The sequence below is a fragment of the Ursus maritimus genome, unplaced genomic scaffold (assembly GCF_017311325.1).
Source record: "Ursus maritimus isolate PB19 unplaced genomic scaffold, ASM1731132v1 scaffold_25, whole genome shotgun sequence".
Classification (NCBI taxonomy): domain Eukaryota; kingdom Metazoa; phylum Chordata; class Mammalia; order Carnivora; family Ursidae; genus Ursus; species Ursus maritimus.
In genome coordinates this window covers 14,095,244-14,118,534 of record NW_024425008.1, presented here as the reverse complement: position 1 = coordinate 14,118,534, position 23,291 = coordinate 14,095,244, and the positions used below count along the sequence as shown (strand labels likewise).

The 23,291-nt window shown below is 39.3% G+C and overlaps 1 protein-coding gene across 1 annotated transcript in view; it reads right to left on the bottom strand.

Annotated features, from left to right (window-relative positions):
• PTPN21 (protein tyrosine phosphatase non-receptor type 21) overlaps window positions 1–23,291 on the bottom strand; it is a 68,679-nt gene that overhangs the window by 29,723 nt on the left and 15,665 nt on the right. Inside the window, exons 2-8 of the mRNA XM_040641571.1 lie at window positions 19,722–19,739; window positions 12,354–12,523; window positions 6,367–6,464; window positions 4,459–4,526; window positions 3,608–3,678; window positions 1,407–1,494; window positions 901–989 (exon numbers count right to left, since the gene is read on the bottom strand). Coding sequence (XP_040497505.1) covers window positions 901–989; window positions 1,407–1,494; window positions 3,608–3,678; window positions 4,459–4,526; window positions 6,367–6,464; window positions 12,354–12,523; window positions 19,722–19,739 — 602 coding nt within the window. The remainder of the gene's footprint in view (window positions 1–900; window positions 990–1,406; window positions 1,495–3,607; window positions 3,679–4,458; window positions 4,527–6,366; window positions 6,465–12,353; window positions 12,524–19,721; window positions 19,740–23,291) is intronic.

Genomic DNA, 23,291 nt, shown 5'->3' with positions numbered 1-23,291 from the left:
GTTATGCCAGTTAATAACTGGGTGACCTGAAGCAAATTACTTAATTTCCCAAATCTCAATTATCCCATATGGAAAAGGGTGGTAGCGCCCTCTGCTCAGAGTTGTGAAGATCACATAAGAAAACACACAGAGAGCACTCAGCACAGTTCCTGGCTCATGACAAGCACTCAGTAAATGGCAAATACAAAGGAACCCAGAACCAAAAATGGTAAAATGTTTTACTGCTCTACAAAAACAATATAAACTTTTAATTTTTCATCAGGAATAGAAGCAAAGGAAATAGAATCTCAGAGTAAAATTGGAAATATTTCTATGAAACGACACTTCAGGATTTTGTAGGGTACGGACTTTAAGGAATGAATGCTCCTTTTTGCCTTTCTCACTCCATACACAATGACTAGTATCACATTTTTATAATCAGGGGGAAAAAATGAACATTATAAAAGTAACTGAACCTGGTTTAACAAAATAAATAAATAAATAAAAAGAAAGAAAAGAAGGAAAGAAATTTGCTTAGACATTGGTATTTTAGGAATTTTGGTACGTAACTGGAGTCAGAGAAAGGCCCAGATTTTCCACAGACAGTCCTAGCTGGAGCTGAAATTAAAAACTCACATCAAAACAAAGAATGGCCTCCATATGCAAAAAAAGGGTCACACACCTTTAAGCATTTCATAAGCAGGCCATCATGACAAGCGCTGTTTTCCACACATTTGGTTTTGAAGAAAGTGGCTCGTGAAACAACCACCGTAGCCGGGGTTATTTTTTTGTAGGAAGGGCATCTTTCCATCTCCTAGTGAGACCCTGGGAGAGATTTGTGGGCCGTATTACTAGTATAGGTATTAAACACTATCACCAGGAGAGGCCACTGAACGTGCACAGCGGGTGTAAGAAAAGTACCTAAATATCACGGGGGGCCTTCCGTTCTTGTGTTTCACGAAGATCCCTTCAAGACACGCTCCGATGGATATGTCACTGCCTTGGCTATCCTGGAAGGAGAAAGCACAGAAAGCAGCAGTCCGGCAGCAGGTGGTGACAGGTGTGATGACCACCCCCAGCTCCCTGGGCTGGTTTCCCAGACAGAAGATGCTCAGAAGACCTATGCTGGAGGGCAAAGTCTGAGAGGTATCAAGGAGTCACCTTGTCAATACGTATGAAGATAGGAGGCATTGGGCTCCTGAAGGAACTCAACTTCAAGAGCATTTCAAAGAACAAACTGCAAAACAGGAATGTGTTTTACTATGAAATTCTGGTCACAGGATCTCCGCTTTCAAGTTTCCAGACTTCTGCACATCTCCCGCCTCTGCACAGCAGGGTGTCCCTGGGCCTCCCCGCTGTCCTCTCAGAGCTCCTGACACTCATCTGGAGAGCCCCGGTAGTCATGCTCACCTCTGTGCCATGCTCACCTTTGCGGGGTAGCTCTCTTCTCCGTAGCCATCCATTCTCTCTACCTCCTGCATGTACAGCATTTCTGCATCGGGAGCAGTGAGCCTTCTGCAACCCAAAAGATGTGAGATTCATCAACAAACCAAAAATGGAAAAAAGAACAAAAGGCAATTCTAAAAAGCTACATATCGATTTGGCATTAGACATTTACAAACATTCCAAGTTTTTCAGCGTCTGAAATTTGTTACATCAATCCATCGACATGGACTGAAGGCCCACTATGCGCACAGCGCTGTGCTGAACGCGGAGGGTTAGTCATAAAGATCCACTCCCTGTACTTCAGGCAGGCAAGCGGGACACGGGGAATAAAACTCCCTAAAAAACCTTCACTGAAAGCTAGAATTCTTTCTAAACTGTTCAGTAACTGCTCATTATCCAAAATATCGGGCATTACTAAGCATCGTGTGCTAAATGCCAAATGCTCAGTGCAGGAATCAGGGTTAGAAGACTGTCAGTTACAAGGATGGGTAGGAAGACGTGTGGGTAAAGAAGGTGCTCAACTGCATGGAGACTCGCCTCCCCGGCCTCATCCTCCACTGCCCCCCCCATATCCACAAGGCAGCCCACACTGCACAACCAAGCCATGACGTTCCCTCACGCCTCTGGGCCTCTGTGCATGTTCGTCCCCTGCCTAGCACACCTGTCACTCACCCGTGCACCTGATCAATCCCTACTATCCTCCAAAAGTCGGCCTATGTATCACTCCTTTGTCAGCTCCTGTGATTGCCCTGAGTCTGAGTCAGATGCGCAGAACCCATCATATTCTATGCACACCTCCCCCACTGCACTCATATCGCATTGTTTATAATTACTATCCCAATGGGTCATCTTGTCCACCCCTTAGACCCCAAAGCAGGGAATACATTCTTTGATGGCAAGGAATTGTTCTATTTGTCTTCATGCCACAGCATCCAGCCTCATACAGAATAGTAGTAAACTATCTTTTTATTTTTTTTAAAGATTTTATTTATTTAAGACAGAGAGAGAGAGAGACCAAGCATGAGCAGGGAGGAGGGGCAGAAGCAGGCTCCCCACTGAGCGGGGAGCCCCACATGGGGCTCCAGCCCAGGACCCTGGAATCACGACCTGAGTGGAAGGCAGTCACTTAACCGACTGCGCCAGCCAGGTGCCTCCTCAACGATCTTTTACAAAGATGTACAAATGAGTGCACGAAAGTAACACAAGATAGGGTGAGGTGTGTGAGGGATCAGTTATGCTGCTGAGAAAAAAAAATGTTCATGGGACAGGGAAAGTGAAGCTGGAAAGGCAGGATGTGACCAACGTGTGCGAAGCCTTTAATCCCAGTGCTAATGAACTCAGGCTAGTGGAAAGCCAGAGAAGACTCATGAACACTTAGGAAGGAATGGAAGGGAGATGAAAAGAAAGTGGTATTTTAAGAATATTAATTTTTAGTGAGCAACTATATGGATTTGAGTGGGAGAGACTAAAGGCCAAAAGTTATTTTTAATGGGAGGGGATAAACAATAGGATATAATCAGATAGACCTGGGTTCAAATCCCATCTCTACCACATGTAACTGTGGGCAAGTGATTTAGTCTTTTTGAGCTCGGTTTTTCCAATCTGTAAGAGAATATCATTCACCTTAAAGAGTGGTTATAAGAACGTAATGACATCTAAAGTACTTGGAACTGTGTGGTACTGGGTTTAGACGAAGACCCAGCATTCTCTGGGGGAGGATTTTTCTCACAGACGACACATACAGATGCACTACCGAAGGAAGTCATTACCGACCCAGAGGCATAGCTCAGGGCAATAAGCCACAGCTCATGGCACAGATGCCCCAGAAGACAGAGATACAGCTTCCAAAGGTGTGCAGGGGGGATAACCCTATCCGTGCTGCACCATCAAACAAAATAAGTCTCCCTGATCTTGCATTAACCCACACAGACTAGGTTACCACCCAAACCTTTAACATAGGGAGTGAAGAAGCAGCACCCTTCCCTGACGGCGGCTTTCACTGTTCTCAGCTTCCTCGTTGACAAACACGGCTACTAGGTGAGCTGACACGGGGAAGTGCTCAGAGCCACAGTCGCAGTCCCAGCTACAGCAGCGGTAAAGCCAAGTGTCACCGTGTCAATACACATTTCAGTCACACCAGCTTTGCTTCGTACTCTTGCCAATTCTTATTTCTTAGTGTTACCTGTATTTCTGATGCAGTAAGGCCACTTTTTGGGTTGCTTCTTCCAATACTTTTTCATCTTGTAACCACCCCTAAAGAGAACACACTGCGGTAAGTAAACAAGCCAGGGACTGTTCGTGGCTCTTATCACTGTCGGGCAAAATTCAGACTAGCATCGGTATGCAGGAGATTTGCTTAAGTGTGTGATCACGATCTTGCTAAGGAATGAAGTAGCTTCTGCTCAGGAGCCAAAACACCTGCCCTGCCTTCCCAGTGCATCCCGGGGAAAGTTTCGGCCGAGTTATTTCAGGTCGGTAACGCCCATCAGCCAATTCCGAGCCGAGCACAACATCTCGGGCACTCCCCGGCTGGCCGTGTAGACACTCAGAAGAGCATCTTACCGCCTCCCTTCGTTGTTCCAATGCGGTTTTCCCGTCAATTACATCAGTAGGGACTTTAGACAGCAGACAGCGCTGTCTTTTGGTCATCTACTTTTTACACTGCTACGGGGAAGTCAAACTCACTCCCACATAAGTGTGAGGTTTCGAGCCTTTGGGTAAAAGCAAAACCTCTGTGTGGTTGCTCAGAAGTTGGAAACGAATCCCTCTCTTCAACTCATACCCACACACAAAACAAATCTCTCTGGCTGCAGCCCAGGGGACTGCACACCCCTCCTTTTCTGTGGGTTTACAAAGACCAGGGAGACTACAACGAGGGAAGCATTTACACTCGTGCTGCTTATAAGAGGCAGTTGATTTCTTTAGCACTATACCAGCCTCGTAAGTCCACCATATGGACTTCATTTCAGGGATTATTAAGGACATGAAAATAAACAATTTAGAAAAAGCCCACATGTCAAAAGAAGTTCTTACCACAGGAAACAAGGCAAATTTCTGAAGAAAGTCCTGGGATTCATACTGATCAAAGTCACCAAAATCAGCTATACGAAATGACAAATATTCACATCAATTATGTTGCACAGGAAAACATGCACAACTAAATTCAATATACAGTATATAGATGGTATGCTTATGATTTAGAAGTCATATGTGCCTGACAGCCATAAAGTGCGTATTTTAAAAAGTCTTTTTAAAAATATTAATTAGGTAGATTCGTGTGTCTTGACTTGGAAAAATGCCTACTAATAAAGTGAAAAAAATAAGTTACAAACTGTATGTATTATCATCTCTTTTCTAAAATTAACAAAGAAACAAAAACTACCCAATAATCACATGTGCACAGGAAGATATCAGGAAGAAACCAAACTGTTCATAGCAGTGCTCACCTCTAGGGAGTGGAATCAGATCACTTGATGATGTTATGGCAAGATGTATTTGTTTAGAAACTTTTCATTGTTTAAAAAAAATAATAGTTCAGCAAAGACCTTATGAAAAATTAACTCCTAAAGCCAATGATTCTTCTGATTAAGTTTAAATTTCCAAGATGAAATGCCAGTTATCATTTGAAATAATGCCCCATCAGAAGTCTTCCCAAAGTATATGCATACATGTAGATACATACTGATTAGACATGAAAAATAACAGAACCAAACAATTAGAAATTACTTGTGGAATGCAAAACTTGATCTATTATGATTGACAATACTCTATAATCCAGGATAAGTGCATAAGAAACCACATAAATGATGTATGCTTAGAGTATAAGTGAACATAAGGGCACCTGGGTGGCTCAGTCAGTTAAGTGCCCGACTCTTGACTTTGGCTCGGGTAATGATCTCAGGGTCCTGGGATTGAGCCCTGCATCAGGCTCCACGCTCAGCAGCGAGTCTGCTTAAGGATTCTCTCCCTCTGCCCCTCCCCACCCTTCTCTCCCCAAAAACAAATAAATAAATCTTTAAAGAAAAAAGTGTAAGTAAACATAACTTTATCAACCTCATTGTTTGGTTGATCCTTCTTCCAAAGTATTAGCTACAGAGCTACAGATCGACTCCTTGAACTAGAGGAATACATAGCATTATCAAATGCTGTGTGTGTGTGTGTTCTATAATTTTGCTCTATTCACTCTGTTGACATATGCTAACATGCTTAACATTCCGAAGTCTCTTATTTCATGGAAGTAATCCAAATTCATTTTTTCCTACAAGAAAACTAATTTCACTAATACATAAACACTACTATAGGAAGTCAGTAACTTTAAGAATCCCTTGCTGTTTCTGTTATAACACACTTTTTTTTTTAAATTTTATTTCTCCATTTGAGAGAGAGAGCAAGGGGGAAAAAGAGAGTGAGAATGCACAAGCAGTGGGGTGGGGCAGAGGGAGAGGGGGAGGGAGAAGCAGACTTCCCGCTGAGCAAGGAGCCAGGTGAGGGGCTTGATATCCCAGGACTCCAGGATCATGACCTGAGCTGAACGCAGACACTTAACTGACTGAGCCACCCAGGGGTCCCAACACACATTTTTTTTTATTATAATAATATTTTTTTATTATATTATGTTAGTCACCATACAGTACACCCCTGGTTTCTGATGTAAAGTTCCATGATTCATTAGTTGCGTATAACACCCCGTGCACCATGCACTACGTGCCCTCCTTACTACCCATCACCAGCCTATCCCATTCCCCCACCCCCGAACCAACACACATTTTTTTAAAAGAGCTTTATTTTTTTTAAGTAATGTCCACACCCAATATGGGACTCAAACTTACAACTCTGAGATCAAGAGTCGCATGCTCCACCAACTGAGGCAGCCAGACACCCTTGTTATAACACACATTTTAATCTGATATACGTATTACATCATCAATTGCCATTATTTACCTTGAACAGCTAAGCCTGCTAGCTGAATTGCTTGTTCTAATGTACAAGGAATGTTTCCTTCCAAGATATCTTTCTTCAGCTGCAGATAATACTGATACCTATAAAAAAAAAATGTCAATTTTAAAAAGTCAATATCAATATTACCTCCAACGGAGATGCAATGCATTTTACAGTAATTTGGCAGAGAAGCATAAACTAGTCAAAGAAAACCTTAACCCCAGATGCTTTCAAAATGCCCACATACACGTACACCGGTGCACGCATGCACACGCGCACACACACAATGTAATCAACTGGTTGAGGCCCTTATCCTCAACAGTAGTTACTTCATCAGACTAGCTCACTATGACTTACACAACAGTAGTTATTTCAAAGCTACAACTACCTAGAAGACAACTGGTCACCTCTCTAATGCCTTGTAAGACAGTTCCTCTGTTTTGTTCTGTTTAGTGGGAGAAATAGAGAATCCATGGCCAATCTTTACTTTAAAAACTCTGACTAGTAACCCAGTAATATAAGACTCTGGTAGAAATTACTTGTTCTGATGGAAGTTCCCTAGCCCTAGAAAGTGAAACCAAGAGAAAACGCTTCCTGATATTTCAGATCAGGCTTACATTAAAATATTTTTTGATGAACTCTCCAAAAGAACAGCTGCTATGATGCTTTCTTAATATTCCTGTAATGTGGGTTTACTTCTGTTTACACTTTCCACATCTAGGGCGTGAGTTACCAGCACAAGCTTTAGTCAAGCAGATCTAGTTATATTCCAGCTCCCCAAAGTAGCATGTTGAATGAACGTGGGCAAATCATAATCTGTGGCTTTAAATGATCACCAGTGAAATAGGGGTACGATCACCCCTTCACAAGGTCGAACATACTAAGCAGTCAGCAGTATCACTACTCCATTTTGACAAAGCTTTATAGTGACTTACGTTGCCTTCCTTTTATTTATTCATTTAACCTATAATTACTAGGGCCTACTACGGGTCAAGCATTGTTCTAGATGCTGGGGTACAATGGTAGATGAAGATCCACGAACTCTCTGCCTGTCTTGAATCCAGGATCTCTCCCAGATTTGGCATCTGTGAAGTACAACCTAGTCACTGTTGGTATTTGAATTGCCCTCAGAGCCCACCCCTTTCATCACTTTATCGGTTTCCTAACATCATCCTCTTTTATTTTAGCTAGCTCTGAGGTCTCCATTCTTTGTTACCCAAAACTGACCAAAACACCATCTGTTCAGGTAAGAATTTAGATCCAACTTATCCCCTTCCGCCTGCTACTAGCAGAACCGATAGATTTCCCTCATCCGACAAGCAGAATGCTGGTAGCTCTGGGATCTAGTCAAAGAAGACTTCACACCTGCTACGAGGCAGCTCCTTTCACAAGCCTATTTAAAGAAGGTTGTATTGAGAGAAGTCTCTCTCTTGAACATGCCGTCCACATACGCCACTCTAAATATGCCAGGTTCTTTCCTTAAACCAAATCACTGGAAAGCAACATACCCGGGCCAAATTCACTTAGTCTTCCACAGAAATGTGGTTCTTTTTGCCTTGTATTACACTTTTTCATTATAAGAGTTGATTCCTCCACAGTTGCTCTAAATTGTTCATTGCTGGTTCAGTCTTTTACATAAAATCCCCCCTGAAAATTTCCTTTTAAATGATACACCAAGAAAATCTGTCATGTTGGCAAACTGATGCGCTTTTTATCAGATAATGGATGATGGGGCTCAGAATATTCCTTCTTTTGCCTTGACTGCCATGAAGCTCAGAGCTACAATCCAGGCACAGGCACACTGTTCCCCTCTCGTTACCCTCTTACCCCCTGACCACTGGCTCCACCGTATAATAGCAGCCACTTGTACTGAGGGGGCGCTGAGGTTCAGACATGAATACACTCAAATGCGCAAAGGTAGCCTGGGCTGGAGTTTGAATCCAGGTTAGAATGACCTCAAAGTGCATGTTTTTAACTGTCACAAATCTCCAGTTAAGAACTTTTCTAGTATTTTTATCATATCTCCTTAGTTTTTTTATCCTAGAGTCCATATGAATACAATGGTTGAAAGCAAGGACTCAGGAGTCAGCCCTCTTGAGTTTAAATCCCAGCTCCACTACTGGCAGTGTGACCTTGGGCAAGATATTCAGCCTTTCTGTGTCTTGGTTTCCTCAACTACAAACTGGATAATAACACCTACTTTGGAGGATTTGTTGCAAGGATTAAGTGAATGATTAAGTATAATGTGCTTGGAACAGTGCCTGACAGAGTAAGAAAGGGAAGTGATTGCTTTTATGATTATCTTTCATTGTAGTGTCCCTAAAATCCTTTAATGGAAGCAAGCAGGGTGTGTGTGTGTGTGTATATATATATATATATATATATACACATATGCATAAGTATGTATATACGTTTGTATACATCTATGTGTGTATGCACACATATATATATATTTAAATATTAACTTAAAAGGAAAGGACCAAGAAATTCTACTTCAAAGGTATTATCAGTTTCTGTTAACACTTTTTGCTAAAATTCTAATATGCTGGTGAGGCCAAGGATGGTTTACAAATATGTTTTTTCATGTTTATTACAAAAAGAATAATTAAAAAACAACGCAGCAATAAAATGTAACATGCAAACTTTTATTCCTTACAAATAGTTCTGAATTCAAGAAACTGCACATCTTAATTCTAAACAAGCATTCCATAAATTTGCCCAAAGCCAAATGCTGATTAAAACTAAATAGATGTTTTATCTAAATCTTAGCCACTTATCAAGTTGCTAATATATTTTTACACAAGAAATATTACATTAAATAATTATAATGAATTAGGTTGCCCCATTTTGCCCAACAGAAATTTATATTTATTCAATATATTAAATTATATATATATATAAAGAGATGTAGTCTTTTTCCTTCACTTGTTTTTCTTAGGCCAGTATTAAAAGGTTAATGTGGAGGTATTGGCATTTTTATTTTTTAAGTTTTATTATGGAACTTTAGAAACATCTATAGAGACAAGTCCAGTGAACCCACACCACCTTATCATGCAGCCTCAATCATCAACTTGATCCATGCCCTGTTTCTTCGACCGTCTCCCCTTCTCTACCCAAGTGCTTTACATCAAATCCCAGATATCACATCACAGCACCTACAAAGACTTCAGCATATACCCATAAAAGGTAAGCTGTGAAAGAACACATACATACACATTTTTAACATACCCAACAAAATGAGCAACAACGCCCTAATGCTGCCCAATACTTGGTCCATGTGCAACTGTTTGTGATTGCCTCAAAAATGTATTTTTTTTTTAAGATTTTATTTTTAAGTAGTCTCTACACCCAACGTGGGGCTTGAACTTACAACCCCGAGAACAAGTCACATGCTCTACCGACCGAGCCAGTCAGGTGACCCTCAAAAATGTATTTTTACAGTTAAAAAAAAAAAAATCAGGATCTAAATAAGTTCCATAGAGCACATTCGATTGACATTTCTAAATCTCTCTTAATTTTAAAAAGAAAAATTCCTCCTCTTTATTTTCATGTTATTTGTATTCAAAATGGTGTGATGGATCGTGTAGAATTCCCTACATTCCAGATTTGTCTGACTGCACTCTTGTAGGGTCATTTAACATGTTCATGGAGTCTCCAGTTTTTCCTGTGAACTGCTAGGTTCAGAGCAGTGTTGTCTAACAGAACTTTCTGCAGTGATGAAAGTGACATCTATCTGTCCTGTCCAATATGGTAGCCATTAGCCACATGCAGCTACTGAGTACTTAAAATGTGTCTAGTGTGACTAAGGAACTGAGAAAGGCCTCTTAAGGGAATGTGACCTTGCTGCGAGTAGAACCCGTTTTACCCTTTTGCTACCTGGAATACGAATGTGATAGCTACAACTTCTCTCGAATTCTTTGACAATGAGGTTCCCTAGTGAATGGAATGAACATGCTGAGGAGGGGAGAACAGTAAGAAAGAGCATGAGTCCCTGCAGACCTTGTGGAGCGGTATAAGCTCGGCATGGCTGACCTCTGGACTTCCTTTAAGAAATGAAAGATATTTAGGGTTTTTGGTTACATGGAGCCAAACTTAATCCTTACTGGTACAACTTCTCTAAGGGGTTCTCTTATACCTCATTGATATGCACTCCTACTGATGCATCTACCAGGCCTGTTCTCCCTCTCCTTCCTACAGCTAATGCCTTTATTCAGGCCCACATTCTAGACTAATATCTAGATTATGGCATATACATTCTTAACTGGTCTCCTAACTACACAGTCTTGCCACCTCTAAGCTGCCTTTCCATGATGGGTGACGTTGGTAAAATACAAATGTCATCTTTCCATTCCGTTAAAATTCGAAAATGTCTTTCCCTGTTGTACCATGACTTTATGACTAGGACACTCCTATTTTTCAAATCCCCTCTCCCCTCTCCAGGTAATATCTGAAATTTCCTGAAAACATCAGTGATTTTCATTCTCTCCCCTACTCTGCACAAGCTACTCCCTCTAACTAGAAAATTCCTCCTAAAGTCAAGCGAAAAGCCAACTTCTTTACCTTCCCTGTTCTTGTTCCCCGTGCGCCACCCCTAGGAATCTAGTGTTTTAATTAAAGCATTTATCATAATATACTGTAATTGTTTGTTTACATGGGCTGTCAGTTCCACCAGACTCTGAGTAACTCCTCCATTAAAGCCTATTCACCTGTATATTCATCTCCCACAGTAACGAACGTCATTCTTACATCATACTGTGCTATATCTTCAATGAATGTTTAAATAAATGAGTCAGTGATCAGTTGCTATTTTTCCTCCTGGGTTCTACTTCTCCCTTCAATATTTTTATTCCAGATCAGTTTATAGTCAGTGCATATTTATCCCTACTACCTGATTCTTGCTTCTTTGGTTTTCTATCTTCTTCCAATGATTAACTGGCAAACATAGTACTCAAAAGAACATTACACAAACAGGGCAGTACCAGGTTCTTACTATCTACAGGGCACTGTGTTAGATATTGTGCGAAAGGTAAAGCTAAAGAAAACAGAGGTTTAAAATCCAAGAAAAAGATAAAATATGTACACAAATAACTATAACGAAAGGTTGTAACACTTCCATCTTAACCCAAGTACAAGCAAACTGTAGGGCAGTCTAGAGAAGGCAAAGCTCATTCCAGCCTACGGATCACAGAAATTTCATGGAGGAGGTGCCTTTTGAACTAAAATTCAGAGGATGAGTAGGATTCCAGTACATAAATAAGAAAGATCTAGGACCCAAAGATGAAAAGGCATGCGGCATGTTCAGGGCACTGGAAGCTGTCCAGGTTGGCTGAAAAGTAATGTTAAATAGGGTTCAAAAGATAAGGTAGTGGGGGATTTGGGAGAACTTGAAAGGCAGACTCACGGATCCAAATATTATTCCTTATTTTTTGTTTTGTCCTCACGGAAAAAAAAAAAACATTTAGCTCCTCTATCCCACTCCTTAATATGATCTTCCCTTTCCGCCTTTGTCCCTTCTAAGTACACTTATTGGCCTCTTCTTCTACCCTAGTCACATTCTCCCCCCCACCTATCTTGAGAATATACAGCTCCTGGAGTCGGAGAACGGTAAGAACACTTCTGCACATTTCCCTGAGGAATGAACACAGATTCTGCGACTTTTTAAAATCTCCTCTCTCCTTTCAGTGTTAACAAAGATCAGATACAAATAAAAAAAAATTCTGAAGAGGACATCACTACAAGGAGAGTTCACAGCCCGGAGAAAAACATCATCTTGCCCTTTAATCGCTCCGTCGTGCCTAGTGAAACCGTAACTCCGGCAACACGCAGGAAAACACTCTGACCTACCACAGACCACAGCCTGCATGTAATGATGTGGCCACATATGTGCGCGGGAGGGCCACGTTTAGTCCGATCTTCTACTTTAACCTTAGTGTCCCTTTTTACATCTCATCCGATTATTTCCTAACAACAAAGAGCACGTTCTTTCTCACCTGGTAATCTCCTGCTGCAGCTGTGAAACTGAAGGCACATAAAACACCACTCCGAAATAGACGGTCGGCTCCGAGGCATATTTATCCAGCTGCTTCTTGAGAGGTTTTTCCAAATCTACCCACCGGCGCTGATTTTGCTTGTTGTGGTACCAGAGGCTGAAGTAAGTGATCTGGAAAGAGGGAAAGGCACTGAAGGAGGCAGAAACATACAAGAGAATTTCTATTCTAATTGCTCTGCTCCCCGACCTGGGCCCAAGTGACCGCAGTCTCCCGTTGCTTCTCTTCTCAAAAATGGACAATACCAACACCTGAAGAAAAGAAAAGAGGCAAGACCTCTCTCTCTCTCTCTCTCTCTCTCTATATATATATCTAGATACGCACATGCAGGGAAAAGAGGCGAAAAGTCAACTACTCTTGCAGACTGTTTCTTGAACTCTACTCAGAGAAACGCATTCAGGGCCTAGACATCAGAATGTAGCAGGCGCTACACCATTTTACAGAGTTTTAACAACAACAACAAAAAACATATACTGAACCAATGTTTAGTTTTAAAGTTATCAAAATACTAAATGTATCATAATTGATATTTTATAAGTATAACTGGGGTTTTATCTAGCACACTGATTAGAGAGCATTAATCCAACGTTTCACTACTCTTGATTTTGGCTTCTATACATGAATTATTTCATGTAAATATTGTAAATTCTAGATATTTAGGTACAATTGCAACTCTTCTTTGCCCCCAAAAGTTTATTAGATACAAATTTAAAGCAATCATAACGTTACGGAGGTAAATTCTTACAGACACACACGTACACAAAAAGCTCTACATAAAGCAGTAAGTATATCACTTGAAGGTCTAAAAAAATGCCCAGATATTAGCATTTAGATTTCACTTGCTGTATAATGAAACTGTTCAGGGAAATCGATACTAGCTCTGGACTTGATCAACCTGAAAGGTTATTAATGCACCTAAGCATCGAAATGACAGCCTCGGGCCACTGCTAATATTTACCTCAAAATCAGTTTATACATCAAGGCAACTGGAAAAATTACCTGCTTTGTTCTAGACTCTAGAGCAACATAGCCAAACAGAACTTTCTACGGTGATGGAAATATTCTGTCTCTAATACAGCAGCCACTAGCTGCCTGTGGCTATCGAGCACCTGGAATGTGGTTAGTGCAGCTGAGGAACTAAATATTTAATGTTATTTAATTTTAATTGACTTAAATTAAATAGCTGTAAGCCTTTAGTGGCACTGTACTGGAAAATAGAGCTTTAGAGCAACAATAAAATGAGACACAATAATATTCAGGCTATGTTTTTAACCTATAATCCTCATTCAAATAAAAAATGAATTTTTAATTTACAGGGAAAAAGAGTAATTATATAAACATGCCCTTGATACTCATCTCATCTTACAATTTTTTACAAGGGAAGAACGATACCTTAAAACGAGTCTACTACTCAAACTCAACAAAAGTGAGGAATGTGTCTATATCCTCTTTATGCCAAACAGCCAGAATAGTGCAGGAATTCAGTAAATTTTGTTGAAAGAACGAATATTCTCTTGCTTCTTAGTTGCCATTCAACCCATCACATGCGAATGAAATATTCTGAACATTTACTATGTACCACCTTCTGTCCCAAGAATGACAACAATATCATATATTAAATCACCACCATCACCTTATGAAACACATTGTGTGTGTGTGAAACTCTAAAGCCAGTGTTTGTTTAAGATTGTCCCTGGACCACTTTCACCAGAATTACCTGGAGAGTTTCTTGAGCTCCACAGAGCTCTTCAACTCCCAAGTAATTCCTGTGCCCATTCACCAGTGAAAACCATTGCACTACACCACGCTGCCCCTCTAGCCTTATACAGGAGATAGGGTATGAACAACCTATCCTCGAAAAGCTCCACAGAAGTCAAATCTTTGAAAATCCAAACACACTTTAATATAGCAGCAAGTCTGAGTCCCATTGTGAATTATTTTCTGAAGTTATAATTATGCTTATAAAATGGAATACATGTTATCCGTAAGGATAGAGTCTCTATCATGTTTAGAGAAGACGGGTACTATTCCTTCTTTCTTTTGAACTGCAACTTAGAGAAAAGAAAAATCTCATTTAACAAAGAAACTGATGCTTAAAGTCTGAAGTCCTGAGTTTAATTTCTAACTGTCACTTGCTCACTGGGAAGTAGAAAAGTCAATCAAACCAGTTCCTGTTCCTCAAATGAAGATAATAACAAGTGTAATACCTCCTTCACACCTCCGTCATGGGAACTCAACACAAAACTTAAATGGATGCGTTTTGCCACTAGAAATCCACTGTATTTTTTTTTAAGATTTTTATTTATTTATTTGAGAGACAGAGACAGAGATAGTGAGAGAGAGCACAAGTGGGGAGCAGAGGGAGAAGCAGGCTCCCTGCTAAGCAGGGAGCCCAACGCAGGGCTCAATCCCAGGACCCTGAGATCATGACCTGAGTTGAAGCCAGACGCTTAACTGACTGAGCCACCCAGGCGCCCCTAAAAAGATTTATTTATTTAAGAGAGAGAGAGTGAGAGCATGGGCAGAGGATTAGAGGGAGAGGGAGAGAGAGAATCTCCACCAGACTCTCCGCTGAGCACAGAGCCAACACAGGGCTCAATCACACAACCCTGAGATCATGACCTGAGCTAAAATCAAGAGTCAGATGCTTAACCAATTGAGCCACGCAGGTGCCCCGAAAACCACTGTATTTTTAAAAGATTATTTAGTTTTACCCACTCTACTAAACACTGGCAAAATCAATTATACGGCCCCCTCAAAAATAATTTTCTAATTACTTCCATTTATATATAAGGACTGATTACAACACATTCTGTTAATTGTATTTATGTTTTGTGTTTCATCTTAGAGTTGGACTGAATGTACCATGTTCGGGCAATAACACATACTACTGCTATGAACTTAATTCTACAAATATTTATTTTTTGACATAAACCAGAAAGCTGGGCATCCCTTAGGATCTAAAGCTATTTGGGTCATAACAGTATGTCACTTTTAACCAAAATTAGAAGGTCTTAAAAATACTCTTTGTATATATTATTTTTCCCCTAAGATATAGTTGGACTTGAATGCTCCAAACACAAGTACCTAAAGAGTTATAAAACTATACGTTTACTATAGGGGTGCCAGGCTGGCTCAGTTGGTAGAACATGTGGCTCTTGATCTCAGGGTCATGAGTTCAAGCCTGACATTGGGCGTAGAGCCTACTTAAAAAACAAAACAAATAAAAAACACTATAGGTTTACTACATAATTTGCTGTTGTACCTTGTGAACCGATCATGAGAGAATTAAAAGAAAAAAACCTGAATAATCTGCTAGCATTCTAAAAGAAACTAATTCTCAAAATATGCTAAGCTTATTTTAGCAATGCATTTAGTACTCATGCCACATGTAGACAGAAAATCAAACAGAAAGGGAAATATATTTGTAAAAATACACCATAATTAGTTTTTTTATTAATTATATATCTTATAAAAGAATAGCAAGGACTTTTTCTAATTGTGCAAACAGCTGAAAATAATAGATATAGCAAATTCTTTGCTGATCAGCTATTTTATTTGTAGGAGAGTCTAAGATTTTGGACATTTGAACACATAACTGATTACAGATAGTAAAGTATTTGCTTTGGTACTTGCCCCTATGTTCAAGTTCTATCTTATTATAAAGTAGTTAAGCCCAGCCAAAATCAAGTTTATCTCTTGTTAAATACTTCCAAGTAGGTATTATATTTCAAAAATTGCCACCAGAAGGGAGCCTGCGCGGCTCAGGTCATGGTCCTGAGGTCCTGGGATGAAGGGTCCATGGGACTCTGGATCATGACCTGAGCTGAAGGCAGATGCTTAACCAACTGAGCCACCCATGCACCCCTCAAATAAATAAATTCTTTAAAAAAGTAGTAAGTAAGTAAATAAATAAATAAATAAATAAATAAAATTGCCACTAGAAATATTTACATACACATGGGTAACTAAAATCTCATAACACCATAATCCTCAGATTCAATGCTTCCTCAGAATTTCTACACATATGTAATGAAATAACAACATCTGATTGCATGGGGGCTTTATGACTATAATACAGTTTGTTTCTAAGATGGATAGTGGAGTTTGAACAACAAAATGTTGTGATTAAATTCTCATCAGGCATAAAATTTTCTGTACAAGTCTGTTTTGGGGGCTTTGTCTTAGATAACAATCTTGAGCATCTGGATAATTAACTCTCCAAAATAATGTAAAACCCATCCAAAAAACAAAGTGGGGGGGGAATCAAAGAAGAGGAGAGCATACTCCCTACCTCACCTATAGGCCAGCATTATCCTGATACCCGAACCAGACAAAAGACACCATTAGAAAACTATAGACTAATATCTCTTATAAATACAGATGCAATAGATCCGAACTGAATCCAACAGCATATCAAAAGGATCATACACCATGACCAAGTGGGATTTATCCCAGAAATGCAAGAGCAGTTCAACATACAAAAGAATCAATGTAACATATAGTTAATACAAAGGGAAAATACATAATCTTCTGAATTGACATAGAAAAAGCATTTGACAAAATTCAAACTCTTCTCTTGGTAAAAATACTCAGGAAACTAGGAATACATAAGAACGTCTCAACATCAAAAGCATTTATGAGGAACCCACAGCTAACATCATACTTAATAGTTAAAGACTGAAAGCTTTCCCCCTAAGATCAGGAACAAGACAAGTATGCCCATGTTCACCACTGTATTCAACACTGCACTGGAAATTCTAGCCAGAACAATTAGATCAGAAAATGAAATAAAGGCATCTGAACTGGAAAGGAATAAGTAAAACCATCTCTACGCACACAAAACATGATCCTATACATTAAAAAAAAAAATCCCAAAAGGCCACCACCAAAAAAAAAAGACTAAAGGTAATAAACTCAGCAAAGTTGTAGGGTATAAGATGAACATGCACAGATCAGTATGAATTCTACACACCAGGAATGGAAAATTTAAAAAGGAATTCAAAAAACGATTTCATTTATAATAGCATCCAAAAGAATAAAAAATCTAGAAATAAATTTAACCAATGAGGTGAAAAAATTTGTATACTGAACCATACAAAACATGGCTGAAAAAAATTACTGCTATTGTTTTTTAAGTAGGCTCCGTGTCCAATGTGGGGCTTGAACTCATGACCCTGAGATCAAGAGTCACATGCTCTACTAACTGAGCCAGCCAAGCGCCCCTTGACTGCTGAAAGAAATTCAATGAAAAGATATCCTGTGTCCATAAACTAGAACACTTAATATTGTAAGATGGCAAAACTAACAAAAGTGATCTACAGATTAAAATGCAATCCCTACTCTTTTTTCAGAGAAAGTCAATTCTCAAGTTCATATGGAATTGCAAGGGGTCTTGAGTAGCCAAAACAATAATGAAAAAGAACACAGCTGGAGGACTCATACTTTCTGATTTTAAAACTTACTACAAAGCTACTTTAATCAAACTAGTGAGGTACTAGTATAAGAGAGACATATAGATAAATGTCATAAAATTGAGTCCAGAAATAAACCTGTGCATCGATGGTCAACTGATTTTCAGCAAGAATGCTAAGACCATTCAGTGGAGAAAGAACAGTCTCTTCAACAAATGGTTCTAAGACAACTGAAGATCAACATGCAAAAGAAAGGGGCACCTGGATGGCTCAGTCAGTTGAGCAGTCAACTCTTGATTTTAGCTCGGGTCATGGTCTTGGGGTGATGGGGTCAAGCCCTGCATCAAGCTCCATGCTGGGAATGGAGCCTGCTTGGGATTCTCTCCCTCTCTGTCCCTCCCCCATGTGTCCCTCCCCCACAAAAAAAACCTGCAAAAGAATGAAATTAGACCCTACTTCACACAGTATATAAAAATTAATCAAACTGAATCAACAACCTAAATATAAAAACTAAACTGTAAAATTCTTTAGAAGAAAACAGAGGTAAATCTTTATGACCTTGAATTTGGAAATGGATTCCTAGATGTGGCACGAAAAGCATAAGCAAAAAAGGAAAAAGCACATAAATTTGACTTTACCAAAATTTAAAACTGTGTGTATCAAAGGACCAAATCAAGAAAGTAAAGAGACAACTACAGAATGGGAGAAAATATTAGCAAATCACATATTTGATAAGCATCTAGTATCTGGATATATGAAGAACTCTTACACAACAAAAAGGCAGCAACGCAATTAAAAAATAGTCAAAGGCCTTGAAGATACTTCTCCAAAGAACATATGTAAATTGCCAATAAGCACATGAAAAGACGTACATCAAAAGATCCTTAGTCACTGGGGAAATGCAGTTCAGAACCACAAAAAGATAATACTCCACACCCATTAGGCTGGCTATACATTAAAAAAAAAAAGTGCTAATGAAAATGTGGAGAAATTGGAACCCTTATACATTGCTAGTGGGAATATAAAATGGTTCAGCCACTATGGAAAACAGTTTGGCAGTTCCTCAAAAGTTAAACATACAATCATCATCATAGTATAACCCAGCAATCCCACTCCTAGAGATATATCCAAAAGAAATGAAAACAGGTACATGCATATTCATACCAGGAATATCTGCAATAGCCAAAAGGTGGAAAAAACCCAATGTCCACTAGTAGATGAAAGGATAAGTGAATCGTGAAATAACATACATGGAATATTATTCAGGCATAAGAAATGAAGTAGATGCACGGTACAACATGGATGAACGTCCAAAACATTACGTTAAGTGAAAGAAACCAGGTATGTAAGGTTGCATTGTATGAGTCCATTTATTTATTTATTTTTAAAGATGTAGCCTTGTTTTGTTTTTAAGTAAACTATGCCCAGCATAGTTTGAAATCATGACTTGAAATCATGACTCTAAGATCAAGAATCGCATGCTCTACCGCCAGCCAGGCGTCCCACTATATGATTCCATTTAAATGAAATATCCGGAATACATAAATCCACAGTGACAGAAAGTTAACTGGTGGTTGGTAAAGGGGGAGGGAATTAACTGCTTAATAGGTACAGAGTTTCCTTTTAGGGTAATGAAAATGTTTTGGAACTAGATAAGAGGTGATGCTATGCATGTACCAAATGTCACTGAATTGTTTAAGGTGGTGAATTTTCTGTTATGTGAATTTCAGTTCAAAAAAGTTGTGTTTTTTTTTTTTAAGATTTTATTTATTTATTTGACAGAGAGAGAAAGAGCACAAGCAAAGGGAGCAGGAGGCAGAGGGAGAGGGAGAAGCAGGCTCCCCGCTGAGCAAGGAGCCCGATGCAGGACTCGAGTCCAGGACCCCTGGATCATGACCTGAGCCAAAGGCAGTCGCTTAACCGAATGAGTCACCCAGGCGTCCCACAAAAAAGTTTTTTTTAAAGATCAGATATACTCAATTAAAATCAAGTACAGAATTTTAAAACCTTACTTTTAAAATGTTTAAATATATCAAATTCATTTCATTTGAAAAAATCTAAGGAAAAAAATGAGCCAGAAATAGATGGATCTAGCCAGGAGTTAATATTTCCTATTTCCCAATATCTATACTTAGGTCAAGATTTTGTACAGTTAGACAATATCTGGAAATAACAACTCTCTGAACATAATTGAATAACACAGAACAGGCAAAAATGTGTGTGTTATGAAAAATATATGTAAGAGTCAAAGTTATAAAGTATATGTCCCCGACAAAAAAGAAATTTCTGTCTCCTTTATGAACTTCTTTTCCTTATTCCATCCATACTTTTAATGAGTTAAGTGAATTGGTATCCAATTCAAAGTAGGTTAAAGCTATGACAAATTAAAGTAGAAGGGGCTTATTAAATAGCATGCTGGCAGCAGCAGGAAATGATGGGTAATACTTTCTTCAGCAAGAGAGAGCACATACATACCAACAAAAAAACCCTTGAAAGAGAAGTTATAAAGAATTAGAAAGCACTGTAGTCTGGAGTTATTTATCAAAGGAACAAATAACTCATAAACATTAGTCATGTATTTAACCACAACCACTGTTGTTCTTTAAAGACGAATAGATAAGTTTATAAAGACTGGCATTAAAAATATGTTGTTTCGGGGGCGCCTGGGTGGCTCAGCTGGTTGAGCAGCTGACTCTCTCCATTTCTGCTCAGGTAGTGATCTCAGGGTCCTAGGATGGAGCCCTGCGCCAGTCCCCATGCTCAGCAGGGAGTCTGCTTGAGGATTCTCTTTGCCACCACACCCACTTCTGGCCCCTGCTCATGCCCTCTCACTCTCTCTCTCAAATAAATAAATAAATCTTTAAAAAAAAAAAAGTTGTTTGGACAAAAAAATAAGTCTTGGTTTTTAAAGGCACCCAGGTGGCTCAGTCGGTTAAGCGTCTGCCTTCTGCTCAGGTCATGATGCCGGAGTCACCTGATGGAGCCCCACATCGGTCTCCCCACTCAGCAGGGAGTCTGCTTCTCTCTCTGCCCTCTGCTTGTTCTCTCTCTCATTCTCTCAAGTAAATAAATACAATCTTTAAAAAAAAGTCTTGTTTTTTAGGCAAAGTTATGAAGATTGCTTCATTTCCCAAAAGTGATTAGAAAAATAACTTATTGTATACACAACTTCACAGTACTTTAGCCAATTAATTGCCGTTTCATTACTTCACTTGTAAGTTCAAGCACATTTTCCAAAGCCATGAAAGAGATTTCAACTTTTGCTGTTTTGGCACCTGCTGTTACTTAGATTTTCTCCAACGGGCTATGCCTGCGATTCCAACAGCAGCCACTAGCTCCATCTAAGGCCAAGAGCGCTAAGACTGACGTCACAAGGCTCAATCTCCAAGTCCTGGCCCTGCCCCTCACAAGTTCCCAAGTAAGTCACTGCCTGAGTCTGTTTCTTCATAGGGAAAAGAACACGTACCCTGCCTTCTTCAGAACGTTGTGGTGAACTTTGTAAGTTATCACTGTGCTGATAAAAGTTAAAAGCACTCTTGTTATATTTGCTCTGAGTACATTAACTTAGCAGATAGGATCTCTCCAGGTGTGACCGCGAAAATAGAACAAAACTTGAGTCAAACATGCTTTTTCCTTGAAAATATAACTGACCAAATAATAGTCAAATTTCCTCCTTTATTTATATATATATATATATTTTAAAGATTTATTTATTTCAGAGAGAGAGAGAGCGTGCAAGCACGCGTGGAGGGGGCACAGGGAGAAGGAATCTTCAAGCAGACTCCCCGCTGAGCACAGAGCTCAAAGCAGAGCTTGATCCCACAACCCTGAGATCATGACCTGAGCCAAAGGCAGACACTTAACCAACTGAGCCACCCAGGTGTCCTTCTTCCTTTATTTAAAGTTAGGATACACTAGGACCTTTTTTTAAAAGAAAGAATATAAAAACCTTGGTACAGACAAGCCCCATGTGCCTTAAATCTCAAACTATTATTATGAAATGTTTCTTGGTCTACAATACTTTCCCAGAATCATGTGTCTTCCTTTGAGTCCAAATCTTCTGGGTTATGCATGTCCTGTCTAATTACAGGCTTGGTTTAATTGTAATAAAAATTTCCCCATAAACCAGTCTTTAATTATTGGCTTTTGGTTCATGCCTCCCACTACTCCTTATCTAACTTCCCAGTACCTCCCCCCCAATAAGAAACTTTACCTCCACATGGCTTCTCTTTCTCCACAGCTCGGTCTACGCTCACTGGTGACAGACCAAGCTGACCTGAGCTATGGGAAACTCATTCCAGTAAAAGCCTTTAAAACCGCTGAATCTTCTAGCATCCTCTAGATCAACGCTCAATTATCACCGAACAGATTTTTGTGAAACTTCTCCACTGTCAGATACTTTTACCCTCACCCTTTCTTTCCTATTTTGTTCTGAACATGTCAGTAGTTTTCATATAGTTATTCAACAATTTCTTCATAGCTATTTTCAAGTTTTCACAGCTACTCGCCTAAAATGATAGATACTTGTGCGTGCTGTGTAAACCACAATAAAAACAAAAGTTACACTTACAAAACTTGCCTTCTTTTCAGACACAACATGGCTGACTTTCTTTAAATGAACTAATATTTACCCAGAGAACAAGGTGATTTGATAATTAAGCTTTCTGTTCAGAGGGTAAGACAGTTTACAAATTTTTGAGCTTGCGTAAAAGGTGTCCCCCAAATCATAGTCATCTAAAGAGACACAAGCTATTACAAGCAGGTCCACATCTTGTCAGAATGTAAACCCTTTCCTAAACCCCTAGTCATTTCTTGTCTAATTATTTTAAGAGTCTTTTAGTTGTACTATTTTTAAAGCAGAGCAAAGGGAAACACGATTTAGCTGGAAGGTTTTTTAAGTCACTAATGCACTGAGTTTGATAAAAGTTAATCCCATATAAAATTGCAACTATAATTTTATCCTGATGCTTTTCTTAGACTAGGCAGAAGCCAGAAGACTTTTCATCAGGAGAGTGATGAGAGGAGATAGCTCTAGATAAAGCCTATGCGAGGCAGAGATCATCTAACAAGGGTAGTTAACAAGTATTAACCTACTTCGAGCTGGGAGCTTACCTCTACACTCAGTGTGCCATAAATAATGAAGCATTGTACCTCTTCCTTTTGACAGACAGTATGGCGGTCACAGTGCCTTAAGCAGACAATGTTTTTCCCCTTGTCTATTTAATTTTGATCCATTTTCTTCTGTCCTTGGTCAAATAGCATATTATCTATTTTATAGTCAAGGTGATAGCATACAATATCATCACTATACTCTAGTACATATGAGGATGAAGAAAACAACAATCAAAAGTACATTTTGGTCTTCTAATTACACTCAAACTTTTATTACACTGAAGTCCAATGTAACTGAACTCCTCAAATGGCCAGATCATTGTTGTTGTTGCAGCATCTAACTCTTAGGAAAAGA